The sequence below is a fragment of the Tympanuchus pallidicinctus genome, unplaced genomic scaffold (genome assembly GCF_026119805.1).
Source record: "Tympanuchus pallidicinctus isolate F22 unplaced genomic scaffold, pur_lepc_1.0 scaffold11, whole genome shotgun sequence".
NCBI classification, from domain to species: Eukaryota; Metazoa; Chordata; class Aves; order Galliformes; family Phasianidae; genus Tympanuchus; species Tympanuchus pallidicinctus.
The window spans coordinates 16,944,560-16,970,431 of record NW_026294627.1 but is presented as its reverse complement, the minus strand read 5'-3'; the positions used below and the strand labels follow the sequence as shown (position 1 = coordinate 16,970,431).

General features: G+C 37.5%; 2 protein-coding genes across 5 annotated transcripts in view; both read right to left on the bottom strand.

Annotated features, from left to right (window-relative positions):
• The window catches only part of TNFRSF19 (TNF receptor superfamily member 19), a 501,102-nt gene that overhangs the window by 12,988 nt on the left and 462,242 nt on the right, over positions 1-25,872 (bottom strand). The window lies entirely within an intron of this gene.
• NUP58 (nucleoporin 58) overlaps positions 223-25,872 on the bottom strand; it is a 36,771-nt gene continuing 11,121 nt past the window's right edge. For 2 of the 4 annotated variants that reach the window (XM_052671198.1, XM_052671199.1), the window contains exons 7-16: positions 25,120-25,144; positions 24,602-24,667; positions 23,708-23,882; positions 22,336-22,415; positions 21,892-22,010; positions 19,791-19,873; positions 16,863-17,064; positions 10,882-10,980; positions 8,004-8,099; positions 223-2,225 (exon numbers count right to left, since the gene is read on the bottom strand). In XM_052671198.1, coding sequence (XP_052527158.1) covers positions 2,056-2,225; positions 8,004-8,099; positions 10,882-10,980; positions 16,863-17,064; positions 19,791-19,873; positions 21,892-22,010; positions 22,336-22,415; positions 23,708-23,882; positions 24,602-24,667; positions 25,120-25,144 — 1,115 coding nt within the window. In that variant the 3' untranslated portion in view covers positions 223-2,055. The remainder of the gene's footprint in view (positions 2,226-8,003; positions 8,100-10,881; positions 10,981-16,862; positions 17,065-19,790; positions 19,874-21,891; positions 22,011-22,335; positions 22,416-23,707; positions 23,883-24,601; positions 24,668-25,119; positions 25,145-25,872) is intronic. The other 2 variants (XM_052671200.1, XM_052671202.1) reach the window with 1 other exon arrangement.

Here is a 25,872-nt window from a genome sequence, read left to right as displayed (position 1 = left end):
TGTGTTACAGCATGGCCCAGCTTCATATAGCTCAGTGTGGAGACTCCAGACAAAAAACACCATTCCTCCCAGCCCAGCCCTCCCTCTCACTCCAGGGATTGAGGCCCTAAAACTTCAGCAAGAAAAAAAACCATAGAATTCTACATATTAGCTGATTATAGTTTTGTTTGTTTCACATAACATAGGAAGACAACAGGAAATGACCTTTCAAATAGGCAAATATGTATTACAAGGATCACAGCATTTGTTTTATTGTTTGCACAATGGTAAGTTGCACATATGGACAAGGAGTACATACTTTGAATTGGCTTCACAAATTAATACATTACAAGTCCAGTGGTTTAACATTATTAAAAAGCAATAACAAAAGAATAAAAACATTGTGGTTTTGACTGCAGCCCAACGTATGTTTTAAAAAAGGTTAAGTCAGAACAAACTTTAAGCTTTGTTTTCCCAAACGTGAAAAACACACACTGGATTCCTAAGGGAGCGCTCGCAGAGATGCAATAACATACAAGTGTACAAAAGCCAGGAGCTCTGTGCTCAGTTTCTCTGAATTCTGCCAGATCAAGTGATAAACATCTGTCCAAAAGCAACCACCACAGACATCACTTCCAAAACATACTAAATGGTAATAACACTTCCATAACTGAAATAACTCGATGCTTGGGAAAAAAACCAAAACACCCTTATGCACTTTAACTGCTGTAGAAAAAAGGTGCTTTTGTGAAAACAGTGAATATTCATTTGATGCATCTTGTATACAGAAAGCAACACTCGAATCCAAAGTCCCATATTCACATTTCCACTCACACTAGGCAGTACGTACCTCTTTAAGATGCTTTCCAGATGTTTGTAGCACACACTGAATTGGAAATACAGCACAAGCAGCTATGATGTAATACACAAGATTTATACTCTACTGTTGCAGTAGTTTAACCTTCAAATTACATCATTTTTCTCAATTCTTCAGCAGCAACTTACTGTACTACAGCTCATATTGAAAGCAGATATACACCTGCTCTGGTGTTTGTGCTAATAGCACTGACTAGAAGCAGCTAGTGAATCAGCTCTGATTTGTAACAGTTAATTCCAATCATGGCTACAATGGTAAAATCCACCCCCCCTCCAGCTGCTAGGAAGAGCTCACGCAGGTTGACAGCTCTGCCTGCAAGCAGACCTTGTGGAACCCTGAAACCCCACAACGTCCTGCCGTGCAGCTGAAGAAAAATCAGTTTGGGAACATTACCTAGGAAATGTCTGAGTCAAGATCCCGGCTTCTTCTTTAAGAACTGGTTGAGAAGTGGCTAAAATAAACAACTTCACACACTGCATCCACTGAACACCGCATACAGAACTTCATGAGATAGTAAACGTTTTACCTCAGCTGGTCTTAAGCAACAAAACACAAGCAGCAATGACGACACAGCCTGGGACCCCCCGTTTGAAATCCATAGAACATCAAGATGTGGAACCACAGAGCAACGTGGACAAACAGAACACAAAGTAAAGGAGACCTGTCTGTGGGGAAAGGTTTGCACATCTGGTTTTATTTTATACATACACATACACACTGGTGTGTGCACTGTACTGTATATATTTACATCCATATACACAGAAACACCCTGAAGTAGATTTAAAGGCCATATCCAGGAACAGAAGATATGAACTCTAGTATTTGTACTAGAATATACTTTCTGTACAAAAAACAAATATGCATATATTCATATGGTATAAAGCTTATTAACAAAAAATATTCTGCTACTAACATTAGTTTAAATAGATGGTTTTACAAGAATCTTTAATAATGCAGTATAGAACATTTCTAAAACTAGGGCCAAAAATAAAAATACATAAACAGGTTTATATTCACAAGAAAATAGCTGTTCAGTATGATTCATTTTGTGTTTCAGACTAGGGAAAAGTAGCAACTTTTTTTTTATTTTTATTTTTTATAAATCTCACGGGATGCAATTTAATCAATGCATCAATCTAGAAAAATAGACTTCTCAGATGAACAAAGTTGATTCACTTCCACTTCCCTAAGAGAGGTGCCTATCTCTTCCCTCGCTTGTTTCCAGCTGGAGGTTTCTTCAGCTGAAGAAGTTGCCCTCCTGTCCCAAAGCCTGCAGATGCAGGATTAGACACCCCGAACGTCAAGCCAGCTGATGCTGTGATGCCAGGATTGCTGAAGTTAAACCCAGACGTAGTCGAGCTGCCAAAGCCTTATGAAGGAGGGAAAAGACATTTTAAAACATGGCTTATATCGGGATTGCAAATTTGTTTCTCCTTGGAGCTGTGAGCATCATACTTTATTACTATATTTATAGTACTGTATACCAATGTGGATCTACAGCAGTACGTCGTGTTGCTAACACGCGTGGACTTGTCAGCTATATCAGTTGGGATATTACGGCTCTAACACAGCCTACTTCAGTGATTATAAGCAACTCTAATCTTAGATCACAGCCTATTTATACAATACCACTATTCACATCAAAGTGGCAGCCACAAACCCCACTGAAACTGCACAGCAGTTGTAGCACCATAACCCCCAGCCCAGGCTCCCAGCACTGCGTATTGAGACACGTAACACATATAAAGCAGGGTGGGAAGGGAAGGCAGAGGTACAAGCAGACCACGAGCCTCATTTCACCTCACAGCAAGTTAATGGCAAAGCTGCATATGCAGCCCCCTGCCCTACTGACTAGGCTACCTTTCCCTGCCCTTGCAACATAAGTGGCACAGACCCTACATTAAGTAAGAGGTAGGAAAGGTTCAAAATCTCTGTCAAATTCCTGGTATCTAAAAAACACCCTTTATGACTTGAGTCAAACAGCAGCCTTGAAAACAAAGCTCTGGAAAACCGAATGAATAGGTGAGCAAGTTTTGCTGTTGCTCACATTGATGTAAAAAAGGAGGGAGGAGTTACAAAAAAATAATTCCACTCGGTTCAGCTACAAAGCAAGGTCAGCTGAAGAAAATCCATTCACCACTTTCAGCAACAGTAACGCTTCATCATTTTACTTTCTTTTTTGAAGTATAACCAACTTGGTAATACTCAAGAGAGAGAACTGGAGGATAAGTTTCCAACTACTGGTCAATAAGTAGAAGCCCATAACTCTTCCATTCTCTGAAGAAAGCAGATAATAAACAATCACACAACAAGTACGACAGGTGCAAGTGAAGATTTCAAGTAGTTTATACATGTTGCACAATGTACATAAATATTAGAAAAAACAAGACTGATTCACAAACAAGTTTGTTCTTAATAAGCACTACTTAATTTCACCAGTTCTCTGGCAGACAGTAAAAGCAATCCTTGATTGTATCAGTATCAACTGAATATCTTATCTTTAAAGCCAAGAAATTAAAACACAACTGGTTTTCTCAGCAGAATCTCAAGTTGCCCACATGAGCCTGATATCTTCCCTTCTCACACTCAGCTCTTGCTCTAATGCTTCAGTTACGTTTCAAAGTCTAAGGTGGAATTCTCCTACCTGTAACGTCTGGATCTGGGTCAGACAATCACACTACAGTGACTCATCTTGTCAAGGGGAAAACCAAGCCATTATGGTAACTGCAGTTCTTCAGCATACACTTGCCTGTGCACAACTCACTGTAATAAGTACGTGCATCTCAAGTGTATCTAGTGATATTGTTCGTTTGGCTTTCACCTAAGCCTTCTGGACTGATTTGTCTCTCATCCTAGATTGTAAAGGGTGAAGCAGATGTCACTGTCCTCTCATTTTCCTGTTAACTCTGAATACTAGGTAAGGTTTCGAAAGAAGAAACTGGTTTTTCATCTGGAAGTGCCATGAATGAAAAAAATCTTTAATAACATAAGCTGTTCTTCGTAAGTTAAATTTTTACTTCAAGTACAGAGCTGAGATAGCACGTAAGTATTGGTTTCTACAGAACACACAACACAAACAATTCACAGTAAAGTTGTATGTGATCCACAGTGCCAGGGGTGAAGTGCATGTGAACCACCTCCATGCAGCTGCTTCTGGATGCAGGGAACACAGCCTGAACTTTGAGTAATGTTAGAGAAAGAAAGATGCACCAGCTGTGTGTGACAGGCAACTGAGAGGATGTTTGTTAATTTACCTGTGACCCAGGATGCAACAGCTGTACAACTGCTATTTAGGACGGCCACAGAAGTGTAGAAAGGTCAAAGGGAAATTAATCTAAAAGGCGTTGTCCTACTAATTTTTTTAAGAGGAAAAAAAAAAAAAAAGAACCCTTACACAAAACATTCAAATGAAAATCTTGAGGTATCTTTAGAAATCAACTTCCAACAAGACCCACATTCAGTTTTAGAGGGACGAGCTGCACACAGTCTTGAATCACAGCTACAACATGATCAATTTCTGGCTTGAAATTAACATTACTTATGTATCAACAATTCCTTTCAGGAAGTAAGCGACCACCTGTCCTTTGGAGGCACAAACTTAGCATCAACCTTAAGGACCTTAGAGTACACTTCACTCATTGGGCATTTGCACCTCTGCTTCATAGCCATTGGAAAAGACCTTCAAGACTATCAAGCTCAACCATCCACCTGGCCTACTAAGCCCCATCACACACACTCAAGCAACTCAAACTTCAGGCAAACCCTTCAGAGAGGTAAAGCCAAACAAAAGATATAAGCTTTCTCATAACAGGTTGTGGTAGTTTGCTGTTCTTGTTTCAATGCCACAGGGATAACCAGCAGTTCAGCAGGCCTCAAAAGCAATCTCCTCCTCCCTCCATATTACAATAGGACACTAATTCAAAACGGATTTCCAGCACAGCTCTGGCTGATTTACAAAGGCCTCTGTTACTTGCTCATTGCTACTACATATTGATTACACACAGGTCCATTTTCCAACAGCAGAAGCATGTCCTTCCATGATCCCATTCAATTGTCTCTTGTATCATCATTGGCACTGCTATTCTTCAATAAAAACAGTTCTCTATTACAAATTCCCAACTCAGATTTCAGTAGTATCTCTGCTTTCACACACTCTCCCCCCCACAATATTATCTCTGAAAAATTCAGTGGTGATTTTTCTCCTTCTGTCATCATTTCGGGAGTCAGTGTTCTTAATATTCCACCTAAATCAGTCTTTTTGGTTGCCATTAAATAAATAAGGAGCTAGGAATTAAGATGGACTGTTCACTAGGAGTAGGCTCTTCACAATGGAAGGAAGCTCTGCCTGCATTTCAGAGAAACATTTGTTTTACCGCACAACTGTGCACACTAAAGGAGTCTGTAGAATGCCTTGGGTTGAAAGGGTCCTTAGAGAACATCCAGTTCCAACCCTGCCATGGACGGGGTTCCACCCACCAGCTCAGGCTGTCCAGGGCCCATCCAACCTGGTCTCGAGTGCCTCCAGGAATGGGGAATCCACAGCTCCTCTGGGCAGCCTGTGCCTCTCCACCCTCCGAATAAAAAACATTTCCCCAACATCTAATCCAAAGCTACCCTCTTTTTGTTTTAAACCATTCTCCCTCGTCATATCACTATCTACCTGTGTAAGGAAAAGTCAGTCTCCTTCCCTGTCATAAGCTCCCTTCAAGTAGTGGAAAGCTGTAATGAGGTCTCCCTGGAGCTTTGTCTTCCCCAGGCTGAACAAGCCCCACTCCCTTAATCTTTCTCCATAGAAGTGCTAAAGCTCTCTGATCGTCTTCGTGGCCTCTTCTGGACCCACTCCAGCAGCTCTGCATCTTTCTTGTGCTGGGCCTGGACACAGTACTGAAGGTGATGCCTCATGAAGAGTGAGTAGAAAGGGACAACCCCCTCCTTCTCCCTGCTGGCCACCCCTCTTTTGATACAGCCCAGAATACCTTTTGGGCCAGAAGCACACGCTGCTGGCTTACGTCCAGCCTTTTGTGCACCAGAATCCCCAAGACTTTCTCTGCAGGGCTGCTCTCTGAGTTCTTCCTCCCAGTCCGTACAGATGCCTGAGACTGCCTCGACCCCATTGCCACACCTTGCACTTGGCCTTGTTGAATCTCATCGGGTGACACGGGACCATTTTTCAAATTTGCCCAGGTCCCTCTGGATGGCATCCCTTCCTTCTATTGTATCAACTGCACCGCTCAGCTTGGGATCATCAGCAAACTTGCTGAGAGCACAGCCCCACTCCTGAGAGATTGACATCGAATTGAAAAAAAAAACTAGTTGACTGCCTTCCACCTACTGACACACTGCATAAAGAGACTGCTCCTGGACTGAGCTCAGGCTGCTATGAAAAGTTGCTTAAGTACTTTCATAGCACAAAATTCTCTTCAGAAACACAAACTGAAACTGAGAAAAACAGTAAATACTACTAGAAAAAAAGCCACCGAAGTTTTGTAACAAATGTACGTAACTCAAACACTCAACAGGAACACTTTGAGGACCTCTAATCTTCATTCTAAACTCAGAACAAACTGATGGAAAGAGGAGAGTTGAGGCATTACCTAAGCAACCCAAGATAGGATGGCAGAACACTTATAAATGGGCAAAACACCAACCAAAATGCTCACATCTAAACAAAAGCAGTCACATCAGTATAACCACACATGCCACCTCCACCCATCTCTCAACTGCTGAAAAGAGAAATTCAGAAAAAACATAAAACTATCTTATGGTGAGTAATAAAATATTCCTGTTTCAGGATTCTGGAAGCGTTACTTAGGAAATAGGACATATAAGCTAAAAAAAAAAAAAAATTACTAGCCTTACACATAATTTATACACACACAAAGTATTTAAGAGTTTATGCAATCCAGAAGCTATAGATCAGAGTTTTGGACATAAAAGGTAAAAGTTAACATGCTTCAGGATAACCAAAATGTCACAGAATTTTCTACTCCATGATGCCAGCCTAGATGAGGATCTTCATGAAGACTATTTTAGAAAGTAGGAAATAATTACATTTAATCCTTAATGTTTCTGGTTACCACCTTCTGTATCTGTGACTCTTGAGATAGCTGAAAACAATTATAATCTTATTGTGTCCAACTCATTCACGCTGCTAAAAAGAGGCTGCAGTGTTATTTGAAAACGTTATTATGAACAGAAATGTCATCAGTGCAAGTTTTGACTTACTTGATATTAAAAAGATTAAATAAAAAAAAGAAGGCTGATGCTTTGCATGCTACAAAGCCAGATGTTCTACCAGAAATGCAGTAGGCAGTTACACCTTCATTCTGCTATACAGCCAGATTAGTGAACCATCCCCACCTTATAACACAAAGCTTAAGGTATTTCAGAGGCCTATTTTATAGAATGATCCAATGTTAACCAAGAAAGTAAAAATTCATGGGAACTGAAGATGCTGGTCCACGCTGACCTACTGGACAGTTACTAACAAATAGCAGTCATTTATTGTGGTTATAATAATAGCAGTTAAAACTTCTTTTTTAAAAAGCAATCATCATGCCACTAAAATCTGATTCCTGGAGACATGATGCTCCTTCAGTCTGTCACTGAAGAAAGGCTGATAAGCTACATAATTCAAAAACAAGCTCTAATTTAAGTAGTAAATAGAGATGCAAGTTATAGGAGTCCCTGTAAGACTTCAGCTATCTGAATTAAGGAGAAACTACATCCATATTTTCATCTTCTCACCATCATCCAGGTAGAACAAAGTAGTGAGATGATGCTGACAAGATTAGCTCAATTGTCAGAGAAGTAATTTCATTTCATAATAATGAACACATGAATTATAGGCATACAGAAAGATACCTATAATTTGCTCTTCAGCATATACAGGATAAGAAAAAACATCTGTAAAATGTTTATTTTTAAATACAGGAAGTGGAATTACTGGTATACTTGTCACTAATTTATGCATTAATTTCAATAGCTCAGCAACAGTATGGCCTATGCATTCAGGCAGTAACTGCACTTCTGTGCCTCAGATTGCATCTGATTCAATGTGATGCATGTTCCCCTCCTTTAGTTTTGACAGACATCATTAAAGAAAAAAAAACCACACTCAAAACTTGAATTAAATAAACCAACCAACCTGCACTTAGACTTCCTGATGGTTTACTTGTTGCTCCAAACCCAAATGACGATGCTCCTGTGGCACTGCTTCCAAAGGCAGAGCTACTTCCAAATCCTAGCAGAACAGTAAAGACACACAACAAAAAAATTATAGGCACAGCAATTAAGGACATACAGGTTTTGGGCAAGTATTCTAAAAACAAACTGTTCTAAGCATTATTTGGTAAAGATATATTTCCAAGGCCACCACCATAGGTGGCGTTCTCAACATAGCATTGATTTCTGTAAGAAATCAGTGTGAACAGGAAAGCCTTGGAGAAAATTATTTCCTTCAAAATACAAAACTGAATAAAACAAGCTATAAATGATTACAAGTGAAGTATCCGAGTTCACCAAATTGCTAATGAATTGCTGTTAAATCAGCAAGAAAACAACATAACAAACAAGCCAAAACTAGGAAAATTCAGACAAGTTATATGACTTGTATTACAGAAAGCTGTAATCTTCATCCACAACTCCAAAAGAAAAATTCCCTGGGCTTAGAACAGAGCAGACTTCTCCTTGAGTTAGTTGGCTCACTTCAGGGCTTATTTCATCCACCCCTACTCTAAGCAGAATGGTGATAAGCTTTATATAACAAAGTAAATTAGAATCTAGAATAGAAACAATTTCATACTTTTTAATGGAAAAATCATCAAAAAAAGGGCAGCCGTGAATGTTTAACTGTATATTCATTTTGCAATTCCTAATTATGATCTCAATGAATACATTTCAGAATTTCAAACTCTGTTATGAGCATGAAGTACCTTCAAGATAAAAGGAAAAGCAAGCTGGTATGTGCAGTTTGAGATTAAGGACAGATCAACAGAAGAGAAATATATTCTGTATTTGTTGTTGTCCCAAGAGACTGTGAGAATGAGCACAGTATATTCAAGGAAACGAAGCCCCTGCGTCAAGTGCGACGCGTTATGTGATGTACTTCACTGAATGGAGTCTTTACCTCCTTTAGCAAAACAATCTTTACCTTTTAAAACTAGTAATGATTGGATACTATCTAAGGCTGTGTTCCATAGTCTTCTGTCGTTTTTAAACCAAGTGCAGCTTTAATTTAATACAACAGGAAATATCATTTGAACACAGGATATTTTGTTTTGAATGATGCACCTTTTCCTCCTTTCTAGCTGGCAATGAATTACCAACAGTCAGGTCTCTATCAGCAAGTATTTCATGAAGCATTGGGTCAATATGCTGCTTATCTAACATACTGAAGAGCTAAAGTCTGGATGCTTATAATCCACCAATTCATAAATATTTATGTTTCCCAGCTAAAATGCAGTTTCACGAATGTTAAAAATGCTACTAAGTAAGAATTCCAAACGTCTGGAATATTCACTCTGCTCACTGCCTTCCAAGAGCATTGCTGCAGGCCAGTTAATAATAAGAATAAAGCATTCCTTTATCCTTCTACAGTTGCTTCTGTGAGACAGCTTTCTTGATTTGCCAAAAGACCAAATCTTTACAAATTAATACAGAATAGATGAAACAAGCAACTGCATACTGGCTTATGAGAAAGGGGCAGTAGGCCTCTAATGCTAAATTAAAAGCAGATGTCCACCAATTTAAAATAGAATGCTCCTTATGTTGGTAAGACTGATAAGCACAAACAATCTTTAGACTATAATTGCTTTGGTTGAAAAGTTGTGCGGCTTTAAAGCATCTAAAACACTGCAGGAATAACAATAATCCACAGTTATTCTTCATTCAGCCCACCATTGTTATTTCTCCTGTTTGTTGTTGTTTTATAGACTTATCTGAGGTAAAATCTGATGTGAAAACCTACCAGTAGACTTAAAGATAATTTCAAGATCATCATTTAAGGTAAAGTTGACATAATCTTCAAGTATTATCTATCATAACAGTTAAGTGTTTCCAATAGCCAGTGATTTTATTATTTTTAAGTGTTACAGTAGCAGTCATCGCACTTTGAGAAGATTCAGATGCAGGGATACAGAATGCAACTGCAGAAAGGATCTAATAAGAAAAACCACAACATACCATTTGTGATCGTATATATTGTCTTTGTAGATCTTACACAAAAGCTTCAATAAACACTGCTGCCTTTTGATGTGTAGTGTAGGAACTCCTGACTGATATAGATAGGAACATTTGTATGCAAATATATTTCTAGTTGTAATGCATTTTCAGCAGAACTACATCAGAGGAAAAGGTCTATAAACATATTGAAGTTTTCTTTCAGGTGTCTCTTACTAGCACTATTAATCAACATTATGAAAGTATTTTATCCCCTCACTTTCACATGTTGCTTTGCCTTACAGGTTGAAAAAGACTTTTCCCTACCTTACCACTAATGAACAGAGTGACAGCTAGAGCAAACATTTCACCCAGCACGACCCCAGAACTGTATTGTTGTCTAGCAATGTCATATCTTACTCCAATAAGAAACTGGCCCCCACAGCTACGAGCTGTACACAACAGGTGAAACATCTCTATATATTATAGTATTCCCACGCGCTAACTTTCAAATACTCAAATTAGTGCAAAGTGTAGTTACAGAAGAATGGTCTTGATTCACTTTCCTACAGCTCATGAAATGGCTTGGGTTGGAAGGGACCTCAAAGATCAAGTTCCAACCCCCTGTCAAGGGCAGTTGCCAACCAAGTTCCGTGGAGAACTTCAACCTGGGTTTTTACTACAGTATTGCATTAGCCATAGCTAACACTTTCTGTAAGGCACGAAGAAGTTTGTGAAGTGCAGACTGCTGACTGTAAAGGTCTTGCCCCAAAACAGATCATCCTCTTGGTGAAGTTTCAGGTTTACAAGAGATTCAGATGTGCGATATCATAGTTCAATGAAATATTAGAAAAATTAAAGTGTACCTCCAAGGCTTGAAGAACCTAAGCCACTTGATTGCAAGCCAGTGCCAATACCTGAGCCGAATGGCGTTCCAAAACTAACTCCCAGAGATGGTTGTGGCCCTGGTATAAAAAAAATGAGAACAAACTTGCCTTACTCTTTCATAATAAAGAGGTCCTTCATTTATAAGTACTTGACCATGTGAACATCATCATTGCTTTCATCAAATTCCATTAAGACTCTAAACTTTACCTTGCCTCACTTAACTATCTGCCTTTATGTCCACCTGACAAAGATCTAGGAAAACCCTGACTGTAATGAGGTCAAACTTGCCCCAGACTAGTAGCACGACAGCAACAACATTTACCACTTCAAAAAGTTTCACCTTGAACTTTCATAATTGAATCACTAATCAAGATCCTGATAGAACTACAGGTAACTTACTGCCTCTTGTATTAATGGAACTGAAAAAGTGGTAACCTTTAAACCAAGAACAAAAGAACTGACACTATTCTATCAATTTAATAAATAGGAATCTTCAAAATTACTCAAGTATTCCATCCAAATTTAAAGAGAACACTAAGATAAAAAACAAGACAATGACTTTATTTTATTAAATTTATTGTTCATTTTTTAAGCAAGTCAATTACACAGTAACATGACAATTCGATTTTTTTTTTCCACACAAGTGATAACTGAGTTCTGTTAAGCTCTGCTACATTACACCATTCAGTAAGGTAAACTAGTCAAACCACCTGTTTTGATAAACATTTACAAAAGGCACGATTTTGTGTACCTTAAAGAATTAGATACATTCAAGATTTCAGAGTCAGAGTTTGTCCCATAACTAAAAAAAGTTGACAGTGGTTTCCCTGCACATTTGCACTGAGGTGCAGGACTGTTAAAAACCATTTTCAGTCTGCCAAGATAAAATTTACAGCCTCAGTTCATTTTATTTTTCTTTTTTTTTTTTAAACCATTGGGAATAAAGGATCAACTTGCTAGCCCATTACTAACACATTTTAAAATAATTAATTCTGATAAATTAATATATTCTAACAGTTTTCACAGTACAATTTTATATTCCTGTCTTTTTCAAGCAGTTTTCAGTGCACTAGTCAGTTTCATCACAAAAAAAAAAATACAGTGCCAAACTCTTAATCCATAGGCATTTGCACCTTTCCTCAAGGCAACTTCCTTTGTCTTTGAACATGCTTTATTCACTGTGTCTGGGAGAGTCATGATTTATTCAAATGCTACTTTAAGGATCCAACAATTAAGTCTTTTTCCTTACCAGCTACTACAGTTTGGGTTTAATTCCAAACGTGCTCCTTAATACCACAATACTTTACGTACCTAATATTTACCTAGAGTTCTAAATTGTGAGTAGTTCAAGCTTTAGAAATCATTTCAGTTTTTGAAGCTTTCAATGGAAAAATCACTTTGAATCAAGTGAAAGGCACTGTATATTAAAAGAAACATTTCTGCAAGGAGCACAACTCTTACGTGATCCAAGCTGAATGACATCTGCATACTCACAAGTAGTGTTGAAGTAAATTTTAAGAGCAACTAAAAGTCGTTAGGTTTCTGTCTCCGCCTGGCAGGGAACACTTGGAAAACTCACACTAATCTTTCAGCTGAAGTATACTAGATGCTTTAACTACTATTTTTCACAAATTGCAAACTAGACTTGTTCACATCCAGTTTAAGTTCTGATACATCTATCTAGCAGCTCTTAAAAAATAACAGTTTTCATCAATAAAAAGAGACCCTAAACAAGCCAGTCATCTAATAAACTAAAAAGAATCCCAAAACACATATCCAGTTCTTTCAGAGTGCACAGGTTTTCTATCTCAGTAGGAGGCACTGTTAGTGGAAGACCTTAAAACAAAACACTACAGTCTTCCAGGCAAGGTTTTTAATTCCCCCTCCAAATGCAATATGCTTTTAAGAGCCAGTAAAAAACATATAAAACAGGATCACATCTCTTAGGCTAACAAGCTTTTCACTGAGCAACAGTATTTGATATTTGCTGATTTGTACCATAATTTGTGCTGAAGGCATCATCACTACTTAAAGTTACCGTAAGTAAACAATTTTCAATAGCAAAAAAAAAAGCCAGTAATAAAAGATTCCTCAATGCCAGAAGTACTAGCAAAAATTAGCACTTCTGGTTACTATAGGTACGAGACAAATTCTTTAAAACACGTAATTTAACACTCCTCTAACTTGCCATATTTGCCCTGTAGAGCATTTCAGTTTCGTTAATTGGACCCACAACTGAGAGTCCAGACAGGTCAGCAAAATTTACCAAAGTGACATTCTTCAACTTTTATCACAGCTGGTCCTAACAATGAACAAATTCAGTGTCACAACTCGGATCTGATTCTGACAAAGTAATACATTGACTAGTTTTAACCAAGGTTAGTACCAAATTACACAGTAAAAAAAATTAAGTGCTATGAAGATTTGAGTATCATTTTCTATCAACTCTTTCAAGTCAAAACACAAGTAAGTATGCTACGAGCTTGATTACACATTGACCAACTCTGCACTTCACCAGTCAAGGAGAGAGTAACTAAGTTCTTGGGGAGGGGAGTTGTTTGTTTTTTTTCTTGAAAGCAGAGGGAAGGTGAACTTGAAAAGCATTGAGACAACTTGGTCTTGCCAGAAAAACATCAGTTTCAGTCTCATGGATTCACAGCTGTTAGCTCACTAGGCAGTTGCTTCCATTAATGTCTTTCATTTTAGACTCATCAATAGTAAGCAGTAAACTAGCCACCATCATTTTAACTTCCATGCTGTTAAAAACTGCTCAGGGAAGATGCAAAGGAGGCTATGATTAGAACTGTAGCTACTACTGCACAAAAGCATAACCAGCCCCACTGCTATCAGTAAAGATGTGCTCCGAGTAAAAGTGCTAAACCAGGGAGAAAAGCTGCATGCAGACAAGATAAACATAATTTTATTAACTCTAGCTTCAATAGAACAGCACGAGAATTGTGCTTTACTGTGCACATCACAATCCTGGGATCGTGATTACCTACCCCAGGAGATCAGCGCAGTGCATCTTTGCAAGCTTACTTCCATATGGCCAGGATCTACTGGCTTTGTTTCAATAGAAGTCAGACATGCCTTGGCACACAGAAAACAGATGTGATGCATATCAACATCCAGGAACTGGGGAAACAGCCCCCTGATCCCATATATTCAAGTCTAGATGTAGCTACTAAACTTTTGACTTGAACACAAATTTCAAATATATTACCTTTTTCAGAGGAAGGACAGTAACTCCAACTCAACCTTACAAAATAGACTTAACCATGTAAACATCAAATACTTTTTAAGAAGAGTCTAACCTTCCTGATCCCCCAATATTACAGTACCACACATTACACTTTAAGTAAAAAACAAAACTTTCAAGTCCAGATTAATTGTCTTGTTTTATTTTTATCTTAAAAACAGCAACAGCAGGTCAGGTATTACACAGACCATCCCTCTTCTCCATTCCATACACCTTACTTCTCTCATCACTTTCTATTATCATCCCTATATCCGACTCTAAAAGATCTAAATCTTCCACAGGAATATGCATGATTAACTTCCAGTGGATAGATCATCAAATTTATAACAACACAAAGTTAAATCAAGCAAGCATTTGCAGTTTTACTGCAGGAAATGGCACTGAATGTTTTTCCTCAAGGAAGGAAAAGGAAAGAAAGAAAGAAGCAATCTTCAAATATTTAAAGATTCTTGCAAAACTGAAATAATAGACTCTTCTCCACTCAGAAGAACAAAAGTGGTGGTCTTAAGTTGATGCTAAAAAGTTTCAGGTAAGGTGTTGAGAACAAATCAAGAACTATCATCAGTAGTTTAGGGAGATTATGAAGTGTTCCTTCAAGCAAGTTTCTAAGACGTGAAGATCATTCTGGAACAGATCAGACTTGCTGTCAAGCCAGAGGGTAAGTAAGATGCCCTCACATTCCATCTAACTATTTTTTTAATGATATTTTAAGTGCTCCGGAAGTGCCACTCAAAACATCACTCTACCTCAAGTTCTCCAGTTTATCAAACAAATTTCAAGGAGGGCAACGGTATTTCAGTTTAAAAAGCAGCAGACTTAAGTTCTTGTCTACTTTTGTTGGTATGTGCAAGATAAGTTTTGATGGCTTTGCTCTGTCAGCACCACTTTTTGCAGCTGGTGCATTTTTGGCTTTTGATACACTGTCAAAATAAAAAGCCAAGCAAACAAACAAACCAAAAAAAAGGAAATAAACCACCACCAAACCAACCTAATAAAAAAAAACAAAACAAAACAAGAACAACCAAAAACCCACACAAACGTTGTGCCCTTTGGCTCCTCGCACTACAAAGGAGTGTTACAAAAAAGCTCTGAGGTATGAAGTCACCTTACCTCACACCTGTTGATAAATATCAAGTCCACATTTTGTTCACTCCTACTCCTAAGGGAATATTCATGTCTTGCCATCAGTGGCAAATTACTGAAGTTATTATCAGTTATCTCAAAACAGGACCAAGAAAAGGACATTTGAATCCCTTTGCCACAATTCATGAAAACGTTAAGTAGAAACTTAAATTCAACATCTCAATAGTGTGACTTGCACACACAAACCTATAGTGATCACAGACAGTATTAAAAAAAAGACACAAGGAGAAGGATGAAAGGAAAAGGAACTATTTTGGTAACGTTAATATGGATGGTAGTGTGGAAGCCTAAAAAAAAACTACCAGTGCAACTACAATTCGTAATGTTTTTGTATAAAAGCAGAATCTTCTGTTGGCATCACTTCAACAGGACTTCCATGAATCAAGATAGCAGCAAAACAAGGAAGAACAAAGACTAAAGGGGGCCAATAGAAATTTAGAATATAAACATTTCATAACTTCCTTTTCTGTTGCATTCAAACAATTTTGGCATAATTGTCTTTTAAGCTCATCTCCTTGCCAGGACTGGAAGCACGTTCTAGTTCTCTTCTATGGAGAGGACAAGGACTGCCTACAAATCAAACTCCTAGAGTGATTGTTAAGCAAGTCTTTCATCAATCTTTCAAAGTTTGATCACCACTAGAAGACAAGGGAGGGAGAAAAGTTGCTAATTTGGCTTCCAGTACTAAGAGGCAAACATCTTAGAAAAGCATTAGAATGCAGCTAACTGAACTTCTCATAATTTGCCAATGCATGTTCAAGTAAAATTAAATGAAAGGCTATTATTTCTGACAAATAATTATACACCAATTAACTTCTCTATGTTCAAGAATCCCTCTCTGAGAAGCATTGGTTAGGATGTCAATTAAGGTGCCAAAAGTTACTTCTTTTGCTGTACACATTAATTTTTTTATTGGCAGTGGATCAGGTATTTCTTCTGCTTTAATTTCCTCCTACGTATACATGCATTACAGAGAATCACCAATCCACTTTATTTTCTCTACTAATATTCACAACAACAGAACAGCCTGCAAAAACTACCCCAGCATCACCCTGGGTTGGCTATAAAATAAGTCGGACACCCACACTCCTATCCCTACAGATTTTTGTTCAACTATCCTTCCTGTTCTATAGCATTTTTCATTTTACAGTTCCAAAGTGCTATATAAAAATGCATTATTTTACACACAAAAAGGGTGATGTGTCTTTAGATATTCTCTCCTTACTGATTCTTAAATAATTCACTATAACCACATAGTTCTGCAAAGAGGCTACGCTAAACGTATTCAGAGATGTTACCAAAGAGTAAAGACTCACATTCCAAGGGGGTAAATTAGAACAATACAGTAAATATCACTAATACAAATAAATCCACAAGTATCTGTTGTATAATTATTGCTAAGTCTACCCTGCTTTTTCTATTGGCTATGCATCAGTAACTTTACTCATCACAACGTTTAGAGTTTTAGTCTAACACAAAGGAAGACTGCATAGAAAATGTTACACAAATTGACTACTGTTTTAACACTAATAATCTATAACTTGAATGCACTCAGACCTGTAGCAGGCTGTTGCTGCTGAGTAAGTGTGGCAGCCATGGCAACGGCTGCTGCATTTGGTATGTTGCTGAAAGGGGTCGGTCCCGTGGTAACGCGTGGCGCGCTCTGCCACTTCTTAGCTTCTGTTCGTCTTGCCTCAAACACATCCATGGCATCTCCCAGAAAGGTTTTCCTGTAGCCAAGGTATTGGTCTTTGAGCATCTGAAGGGGTGGGGGAAGCCATTTTAGTTCAGTATATTTGACATAAAAGCATAACTTACTAAGAAAAAAAAGAGACCAAGTTATAAATATCATTTCCTTGAATTTGTTAAAAAGACCTGAAAGGATCCAGTCAAGTTAGAAACTCCATAGCCACAAGTTTTTCTTTGCTTATATGCTGCAAAGTGGTTAAATGTAATACAGGGACGTTCAGAACGATATCAAAGTCTTTTAAAGTAGGTGTAAATCAACACCATTTGATTTTTGTCAGTACACTGGCTGAGCAAAGAGAAAATACAGCAGCATTATTCATCATAACAAGTTTCCTTCTGTGCTACCCTGATCACATTAAAATATCTTCTGCTCTATTTCACCTCTATTTCTCTCTTTCCTTGCTTGCACTTCTCACTACAAGCTCAAAGAATGTATCACTTTAAGAGTCATTCTTGTTTTTGATACATTTTGTTAGCTAGGTAACATACTGCATTTGCACACACTCATTCCCTTGCTTTAGACTACCAAATTTGTTCCCTTTTCCCTCACCTCAAGACCCCACCTTCTGTCCCAATACCTCACTTTGTCTTATGAAGCACTTCTACCTCTATCACAGATGAGGGAAATACGGATATCTTAGGTAACATAAAAGGATTAAATGACTTCATTTAACAAACTGGTAAAACTGATTTCATTTACAGAATATCCCAAAATAAAATAGGGTTACTAAAAACAAAATGCAACCCAGTAGATTGAACTGAATTTTATGAAGACATACTACTTCCCAAGATTCTGGCTAAGCAGATGCTTGTCTTACGAAGGTTAAACGTGCTCCTTTTCTCAGAAAGGCTTCTTACTCTGGGTTTTAAGTCTGAATCTATCAGAAATCGCACCCATCAGAAACAAAGATTTCTCTCATCATCAGAATAGGACGGCTATCTTTGGTGAGAAAAGATGCCTGTGGAACTTTGATGAGATGTAACACAATGCCAGAGCTCAGAAATGGCATTGGATAACCCAGAGCAGGTCCCAAGGCAGAACGATTAAATTAAGTTCTCCACCTTATTGTGCCCAAGCACATTTTACTTTTCACTGAATCTGGATATAAAAATGCATCCATTATGTAAATACATTTATCAGCTAACCCTGTGCAAAGAAGTTTCAGGCCACATTTTACCACAACTGCAGACCTCTGAGGTGAAGTACACATGCAAGCCAAAAAGCCTTCTTCAGATAAAGGAATGAGTTGCGGTGATAGCTCTGCCTTCATAAATCATATTAGAACCATCAAATGATGAAGAGGCAGCGCTTTCAGAACTGCTCTACTCTCCTAATGTCTCCTATCAGTTGATAAACCAAACTAGACCACTTGAATGTCCCTCTGCAGTATGTTCATTTCCCTCATTTTTGAAGCTTTAGCTGTAATTTTGTTTTCCAAAGTATCAGCCACCGCACTCATGAGACTGAGACTCCCAGCAAGAAAAATCCTTCAAACAATCCCTTATTTTCAGGGAATAATAAAAAAATAACCTCTTTCATAATGAGTCAGGCCAACCAATTACTTGAAGCTATCACTGCTAACACCTGCATACTAATCCAGCTCTTCATATCAAAGAAGCCATGCATCACACACAGATCACAACACAACTTTGGTCACACTCAGATCTTAGGAGCAAGAAGCATAAAACACTTTTGGAATCCTTTTTGTTTAATTATGCTGAAATTATAGGAGCAGCTGATCTATTCTGTACCTGGTAACAAAACAAGTTAACCAGAGCACAAAAGCCTGATGGTAGGTAGCTGTAATCCAGTAAATATCCATGCTAACCAAAGCAACAAGATACAAAGAATATAATTCCTATAAGAGCTTTAGCATTCCTTAACTTTTCCTTAAAGTCAATGTCTGTAAGTGTTTACAGAACTAGCAATATAAATTTTAGGGAAAAAAAAGCAGAGGTTTTTTTTTTTTTTACCTATTTTGCAAAACCAAAGACTTGCACTTTGCTGTTTTAATGTGTTGGAGCTTGCTTTTTTTGTTACCATGAAGAGTTGACACTTCTGAGACTATAAAACACTGACATTTTGTCAGTTTGTCCAGAACTGTCATGAGAAACAAGCTGGAGCCTATGGTGGAAAACTCAAGTCTAACTTGGCTCCTATGGTGCCCTACTGCATAAGCATTCTTTCAGCAGTAGTCGTTTTTATATATATAATTTATATAATATATTTATATATTTTTATATATATATATGCAACTTTTCAAGAAAACCAGGTTACAGAAAACAAAGCCAGAACACACTTATCACCAACATCCTTCATGTAAGAAAAAAAATAAGTATCTTCTTTTTCCTGCTACCTATTTGAGTAAGAGCATATGTAGGTTGTCCTTGCTTGACATCAAGATGTCACTGAGCACAACATATCCACATGAGCAAAAAAAAAAAAAAAAAAAATCAAGAACTGATTAACAATGAAAAGAAATTACATTAAAAACATTTTGTAACCTAAGTGACAGCTCAGCTGCCACCATCACTACAGACAGATGTTTCAAATTAAACTTCAGCTGAATGAAAGCTATCCTTTTAATCCAAGCATATAAGACAATTGTGGTTTTTTTTTTGCTTTTTTTTTTTTTTAAACAATTTAACAGAAAAAAAGCATACTTGAAGATACAGTATCAGTTATTAACAATGACTCTCCAGTTCTTTCACTAAACACATAAGAACATGACATACCTTTACGTTTTCATGTATGGACTGAAGTTGTGCTGCTAAAGCTACAAACGTTTGATAGATTTTCTGCATAGCCATAGACAAATCTGGAAAAGGCACACAGAATATTGGTAAATGACAACCTTATTTCCAGGAGGAAAGGTTTAGTGTTTATACTATAGAAAGAAGCTCACTCTGAATCCACACAGAACAAAGCACAGAAAGACTATATGAAAATAAATTGATGTCTATGAGAAACCCAGTTGCATATATTTTCTACTCAGTAAATCCAGTAGAGTGCTCAGCTGATTTTGCAAAGAGATGAGAGAATAGAGGCCTTACATACATTTAAAAAACATGATTAACAAGCATTACAGAAACTCTTTCCTTCTACTCACAAACATATCACAAACCGAGTAAACTATACCAGTGGAGCTTTCTTGCCTAGATAAATTCCTAGATCAACAATATCCTACTTACCACAGAGATATGAAATTGTTTTCAGTGTATCTAAAATAATGTTAATCTTTAGGATTAAAGATGAAATCTCAGAAGGTTTGTGTAAAATAAGGTGCTGACAAAAAAAGCTTTTTTTTTTTTTTTTTAAAAAAAAAAAGAACTGCATGTACCAAAATGACAGATGGGAAGGTAATGTAGGGATCTTCCATTGAGATTAGATTGCTTCATATTTCTAGAAGGAGGCACATAGGCCACTGAAATCCAAAGAACAGCCATAAATTTCCAGAAGATGAGATATTTTGAGTACCAAAAGTATCTGCAGCTCCGCAGGGGAACTTCTCAATTATAACTTACAATTCTTTTTGAAGAAGAGAAGCTGGGGAGCTTTTGTATATCATCCTGTAAATATGTGGAGCCAGTGGAATCTAGGAACACTGCTTTCAGCCTCTTTGGAAAGATGCGGCCAATTTACTGATACCAAACTCAAGACGCTTCAAAATTCAAGACATTCTGGGTCATAATTTCTGAGTTCTCTTGTATGCTGACAGGTCAGCTGTCCACACATAGAATAGCCAACTAGATTTGCTGACAGCTGACTGGCGCAGCAGATCAGTCCTTGCCCATGCAAGCAAAGAACTTTACACTGCAGCAGTACATTGCTGAAAAGCCTATGGAACACTGTTTTGGGAAAACCTCTTATCAGAGATCTGGATAAAGGGACACAGCAGCAAAAAGACTAAGTCTTCTTCAACATCTGCAGCAAGATGGCTCTGACTAAGAAAAGTCCTCATTTTGATTGTGACTGGCCAGAGCAGACAGACTGCTTGTCTGTTCAGACAGAGCACTACAAGGACACAAGGTGCCAGACCATGAGGTGCTAGGACCCAGCCTAGCCAGAAGGGTATCACAAATGTTAATGCTCCCACTTTTATGCTTACCAAATGGAAATCACATTTTCTCACTATAACATTAACCTCTAAGAACGCTACACAGTGACAAATGCAATGAGTGATCTGGAAGCAGAACAAACAAACAAAAAAACCCTAACCAAACAACCAGGCAAACCTGGGCCAAGTTAAGAAAAGACTGCAGAGCAGGGTGATTCCTCTGATGTTTATGAGTTCATTAGGAACGTAAACAAGGACAACAAGATGGCAAATGCATACACACTGCCAGAAAGGGAGCACAGAACTGCTCTTAAGTATTCTCAAAATGTCTCAGATGTGCCCTAGTCCCATGAAGAGCCCTGAACTTCCATTCACAGCTCCCACGCAGGAGCCCTAGCTGAATGTAGGAAAGACTCAGAAGCCACTCTTATGAAAGAGCAAAAGTCAGACAACATGAGTGTAAGAATATAACATTTCTTTACTTCCTAATTTTCAGATGGACTGAAATTATGATTTGTTTTCCTAGACACCTTCCAAAATTTCCAAATGACACAAACCAAGCACACAAACTGCATCTCAGGAAACAAATTCATTTTACAAAGCTTAAAAGACTTTACAAATTCAAGGCTATATTCCAAGCCACAGAATTCACCTGAACATTTGTTTCTGTACATTAAGTAAGGAGATTAATTACTGTTAATTTTAGTTTTTCATTATTAAGCCTACTATAAGCATAATATTATCTTTTGTGTCTGAAACATTTAAGTAGAAACATTTACCTTGTGGAGTTATATGTGAATTATTTGCTTGAGTAGCAAGATGATTTTCCAGTTCTTCTATTTGTTGCCTATACTGCCGCAGTTGTACTTCAAACTGCTCTACCAAGATTCTGAAGTAGCTAGGTGAGTAAAACAGTGAAGTTTAATCATATCATTTCATGGATTTGCCACCATTTGAAAACAAAGAACACACCACCACGTTAGCTGTCTACATTCATTTCATTACTTGCAGCAGGTATGTTTTAATGGCATTCTTGATGTTGTTCTACTAGCAGAAAAAGAACAAGGACTGCATTTCTCATGCCTGAGATCCAATAAGCACTGATACAATGAAGCATTCAGTACAGACATTACAAGAAAAAAAAAAAAGTGTCAACTTAAGAAGTTATATTATTGCTTTTTTTTTTTTTCTCTTTCCTTTTTTTATAAGCAACAGTAACTCACTCTGCTGGGGCTGTGTTTTCATGCTGGAGACCAGGAGGAGTTTTCTGTGTTCTTAATGCTATTTCTGCATTCTTTAGCTCCTAAATAAATGAGGAAAATTAGTAAAACATAAGGCTCAGAATTAAGCGTTCAAAAGAAAAATAACTACAATTCTTCAGTTAATCCACAAACATGGGAAGAAAACATTCTGTCAGTTAAAACTATGATAGAATATGACCAGAAATTCTTCAGAGAACAGATTGTCATGAGGTTGAGGAACTGCAAATACCAAAATATGTTTAGACAAGAAACAGGCAGCAGTGCACCCTGAAAGCTTGCTGATCATCTAGTTCTTTAAATATCATCTAGTCCAACCCTCCTGCTCTGGGCAGAGACTGTCACAGGTAAGGTTTGCATTCTGTTGTAACAAATTAACAGGCTATCTGAAGTAAAGACTAAGGGGGGGGGAAAAAAAAAAAAACAAAACACAACAGTCAAATGCAAGAAAGTAACACTCCTAAAAAATAACAAAAAGGGCTGTTTTGTCTTTAAAAAAGGCTCAGTAGTGTGATAATGCTTCCTTTCCTATGGAAAAGATCTTTTTAAGCATGAGGATTAGACTAGACATTCTCTTTAATACTTTCTAATAATACCATCATTAATCATTTCTCAGTGCCTAGTTCTATTAGTAATACTCTCTTATTTCCTTATGATTAATAACAAGTTTTTTGCTTTCACAGCAAATAATTACCAAAGCACAACTACAGAGTATTTCCTTTCAAAATTTAGGAGCATATTTTCATTTTAGAATGAAATTCACTTATAGACAAAGCAAGCAGTCAGAACAAGCCAGATGAAAGAACAAATGACACCGAGCTTCACTTCAAAAGCACTTGAATCAAAACTCGAGCTCATGCTAGTTAGACAGTTAATACAAGGACCAGTGGACTTCTTCATTAAATAAATACTGGACATAATTAGACACTTTATCCCTAATATTTTTAATTTATTTTTTAAGTGATGAGAAAACATACTTGCATTTCCACTGCTCCCAGAGTTCAGCATGTGACTGCAAAAAAACCTTCACTAGCAGTTGAATGTGCAACTGAAATCAAACTAGAGTGGGTGCATATTCCCTTCTGTTGCCGACCTGAGTGTAGTGCTTTCCTGAATAAAGCTCTCCTTGCTGTTACACTTAGCTGAAAATACTGGCATCACAGATTTCAGTCAGTCGCCACCTCCAGTAATTTCAAGAAGATCAGAAGGGATTCAACTTGTCACTTTGTTTACAACTGCTTCAGTTTGGAGTTTCGACACCTTAACTTGACTGATAAAGAAGGGTATATATCCCACAGCAAACATTCAAGCTCTACTTAAGAGAAAAATGTGATACCTGCGCAGTTTCCATTTTCAGCTTGTCAATATTAAGAGTGTTTCTTTGTAATCCACTGGCAACTACAGACAGAAGCTGTTTCAGAGCTTTTATATCTTCCTGTACTTTAAGCATTGCTTTAGATGACATTCTACTAATTTCCTCCTGAACTTGTTTTTGTTCTTTCACAAATTTCCTAGAGAAAGGAAAAAAAAAAAGGAGGTGGTAGGAAAGAAAATAATGTACTCAACCTAAAGTACTGAAGTGTTTAATTTAGTTGCATTATTCAAATAGCAATGAAGTTAATTTTCCCAAAAACCAGGTACAGAATAGTAAAATGCAGAGTAACATTAACTCTTAATATGCTAATACTGTAAATCAGCAAAAAACACAAGACTTGTAACTGTATAAACATTTTACACTGCACCTGATAGGTAAGCTATGATTTATATATACATAAAAGTACATAAAGTAATTACTACATTGAACTCACAAATACTCTAAAACATAGTCTAGTCAGAGGCTGTATAACTTGCCTCTTTCCTGCCTGAATCAAGGCTAGCTTGCAGTTCTCTTCATGCTATGCAAGATCCATAGTGTACATGCAAACAGAATTTGATACTTATAACACACATGCAAGAAGCTTAATGCTCCCAGGGAGGGCTGGATCAGCTTCTAGAAGTGTCTCTTGGACACACCTGTTTGTGGAAACAGGACTGAAAACTGAAGTGGCAAAAGACTGGGACATCAGCTAATAGAATTATTCACCTACTCTGCTCCCATCATTAATCTCCTGTCAGCCTCAGGCTAATAAGTCATCCTGCACATCCTCTACTGCTTTCTACGCTGTTGTTACAGAGTGTTAACAGAATACAGTACTTAGCAACACCACTGCCATAAATAAACACTACTTACTGTAGATTTTCTACATCTTGGCAGATTACTGGAGGTAGGTTTTCATCCTTTAGTGCTTTGCTGTCTCTACAAGAAACAATGCATGTTTAGATGGTGCTTCAATACTGTCAAGCATTTTTACATGATTATTAAGTACCGTGAAAACTTCCAAGTGACCAATCACTCAACTTTGCACCCGTTGCATGCATGCTGCATCCATCTAGGAATGATTTGAATTAATTAATAGCCCGAGACTATGAGAGTATCTAACAACATGGTGTAAATACTGCACATAATTTACAGAAACCATTTTTCAGTCTATGTGACCAGTTTAAAGTACAAAGCAGCTGAGCTGTAGGCATTGCAATTTGCTCAAATGCAATGCAATGCTTCAAAAGGATGAACCACCATTATTAAGTGACCCATATCACAAGAACTGGTTATTTATTTAAGCCTTTTCAAAGATTAAAGTAGTAGAAGAGGCAGCATATCGAAAACAGCTAAGCTTAAGATACTGAATGCAAAGAATCTGAACTTACTCTGGTCTTGTTCCCGTTTTGTCACCTAGAAAATAAAAATGGTAGATGAGAAAACATGTAGAAGAATTGACAAAAACTTTAGTAAGATTTTCCATTAAGAAATGATTATTGCAATCTGATTGATTTTCTTGATAAATACAGCATATAAGGAAGAAGGTTTTCATTTATTCTCCTTCAGAGATAAGTTTCTTTTCAAGAACAATGACTCACGTTCAGGTGTTAATCTCTTGGCACAAAAATTAACATAAAACATCTTGTGTCACCTTGCAAGTCCCTTCAAATACATGAGCTACTGCAATTGCATAAGAAATCCATCCCTGCTTAAGCTTGCTGGATTTTCTTAAGAGCTCTACTATTGCACATTGTTCAGGAATAAATGTGATTTCACAGAACCAAAGGTGTTACTGCTTATCTATCATTTATAGACTCCAAATAACAAATCTGCACATCTAGATGAGAAAATTAACCAAGATGCCAAACACTTCTCTTGAACTACACAGAAAGGAGCTGAAAGCAGTATCACATGAACAGGCAAGCCATGAGTACTTCTAGTCACAGCCATGGGCAGAAGTTGTACCTCATATCAGAGCAGATTGCTAGTAAGGTTGCTCAGATTGGTTGCCATTCAAATCCTCACACCATCATCAAACTAGAAGGTAGCCACGAAGGTCACAAGAACACCAAAACTTAATCTGCACAAGCCAGTGCTCCTGCCAGGAGAAGCCACTTGTTTGAAAAGAAGTAATTGCTTAG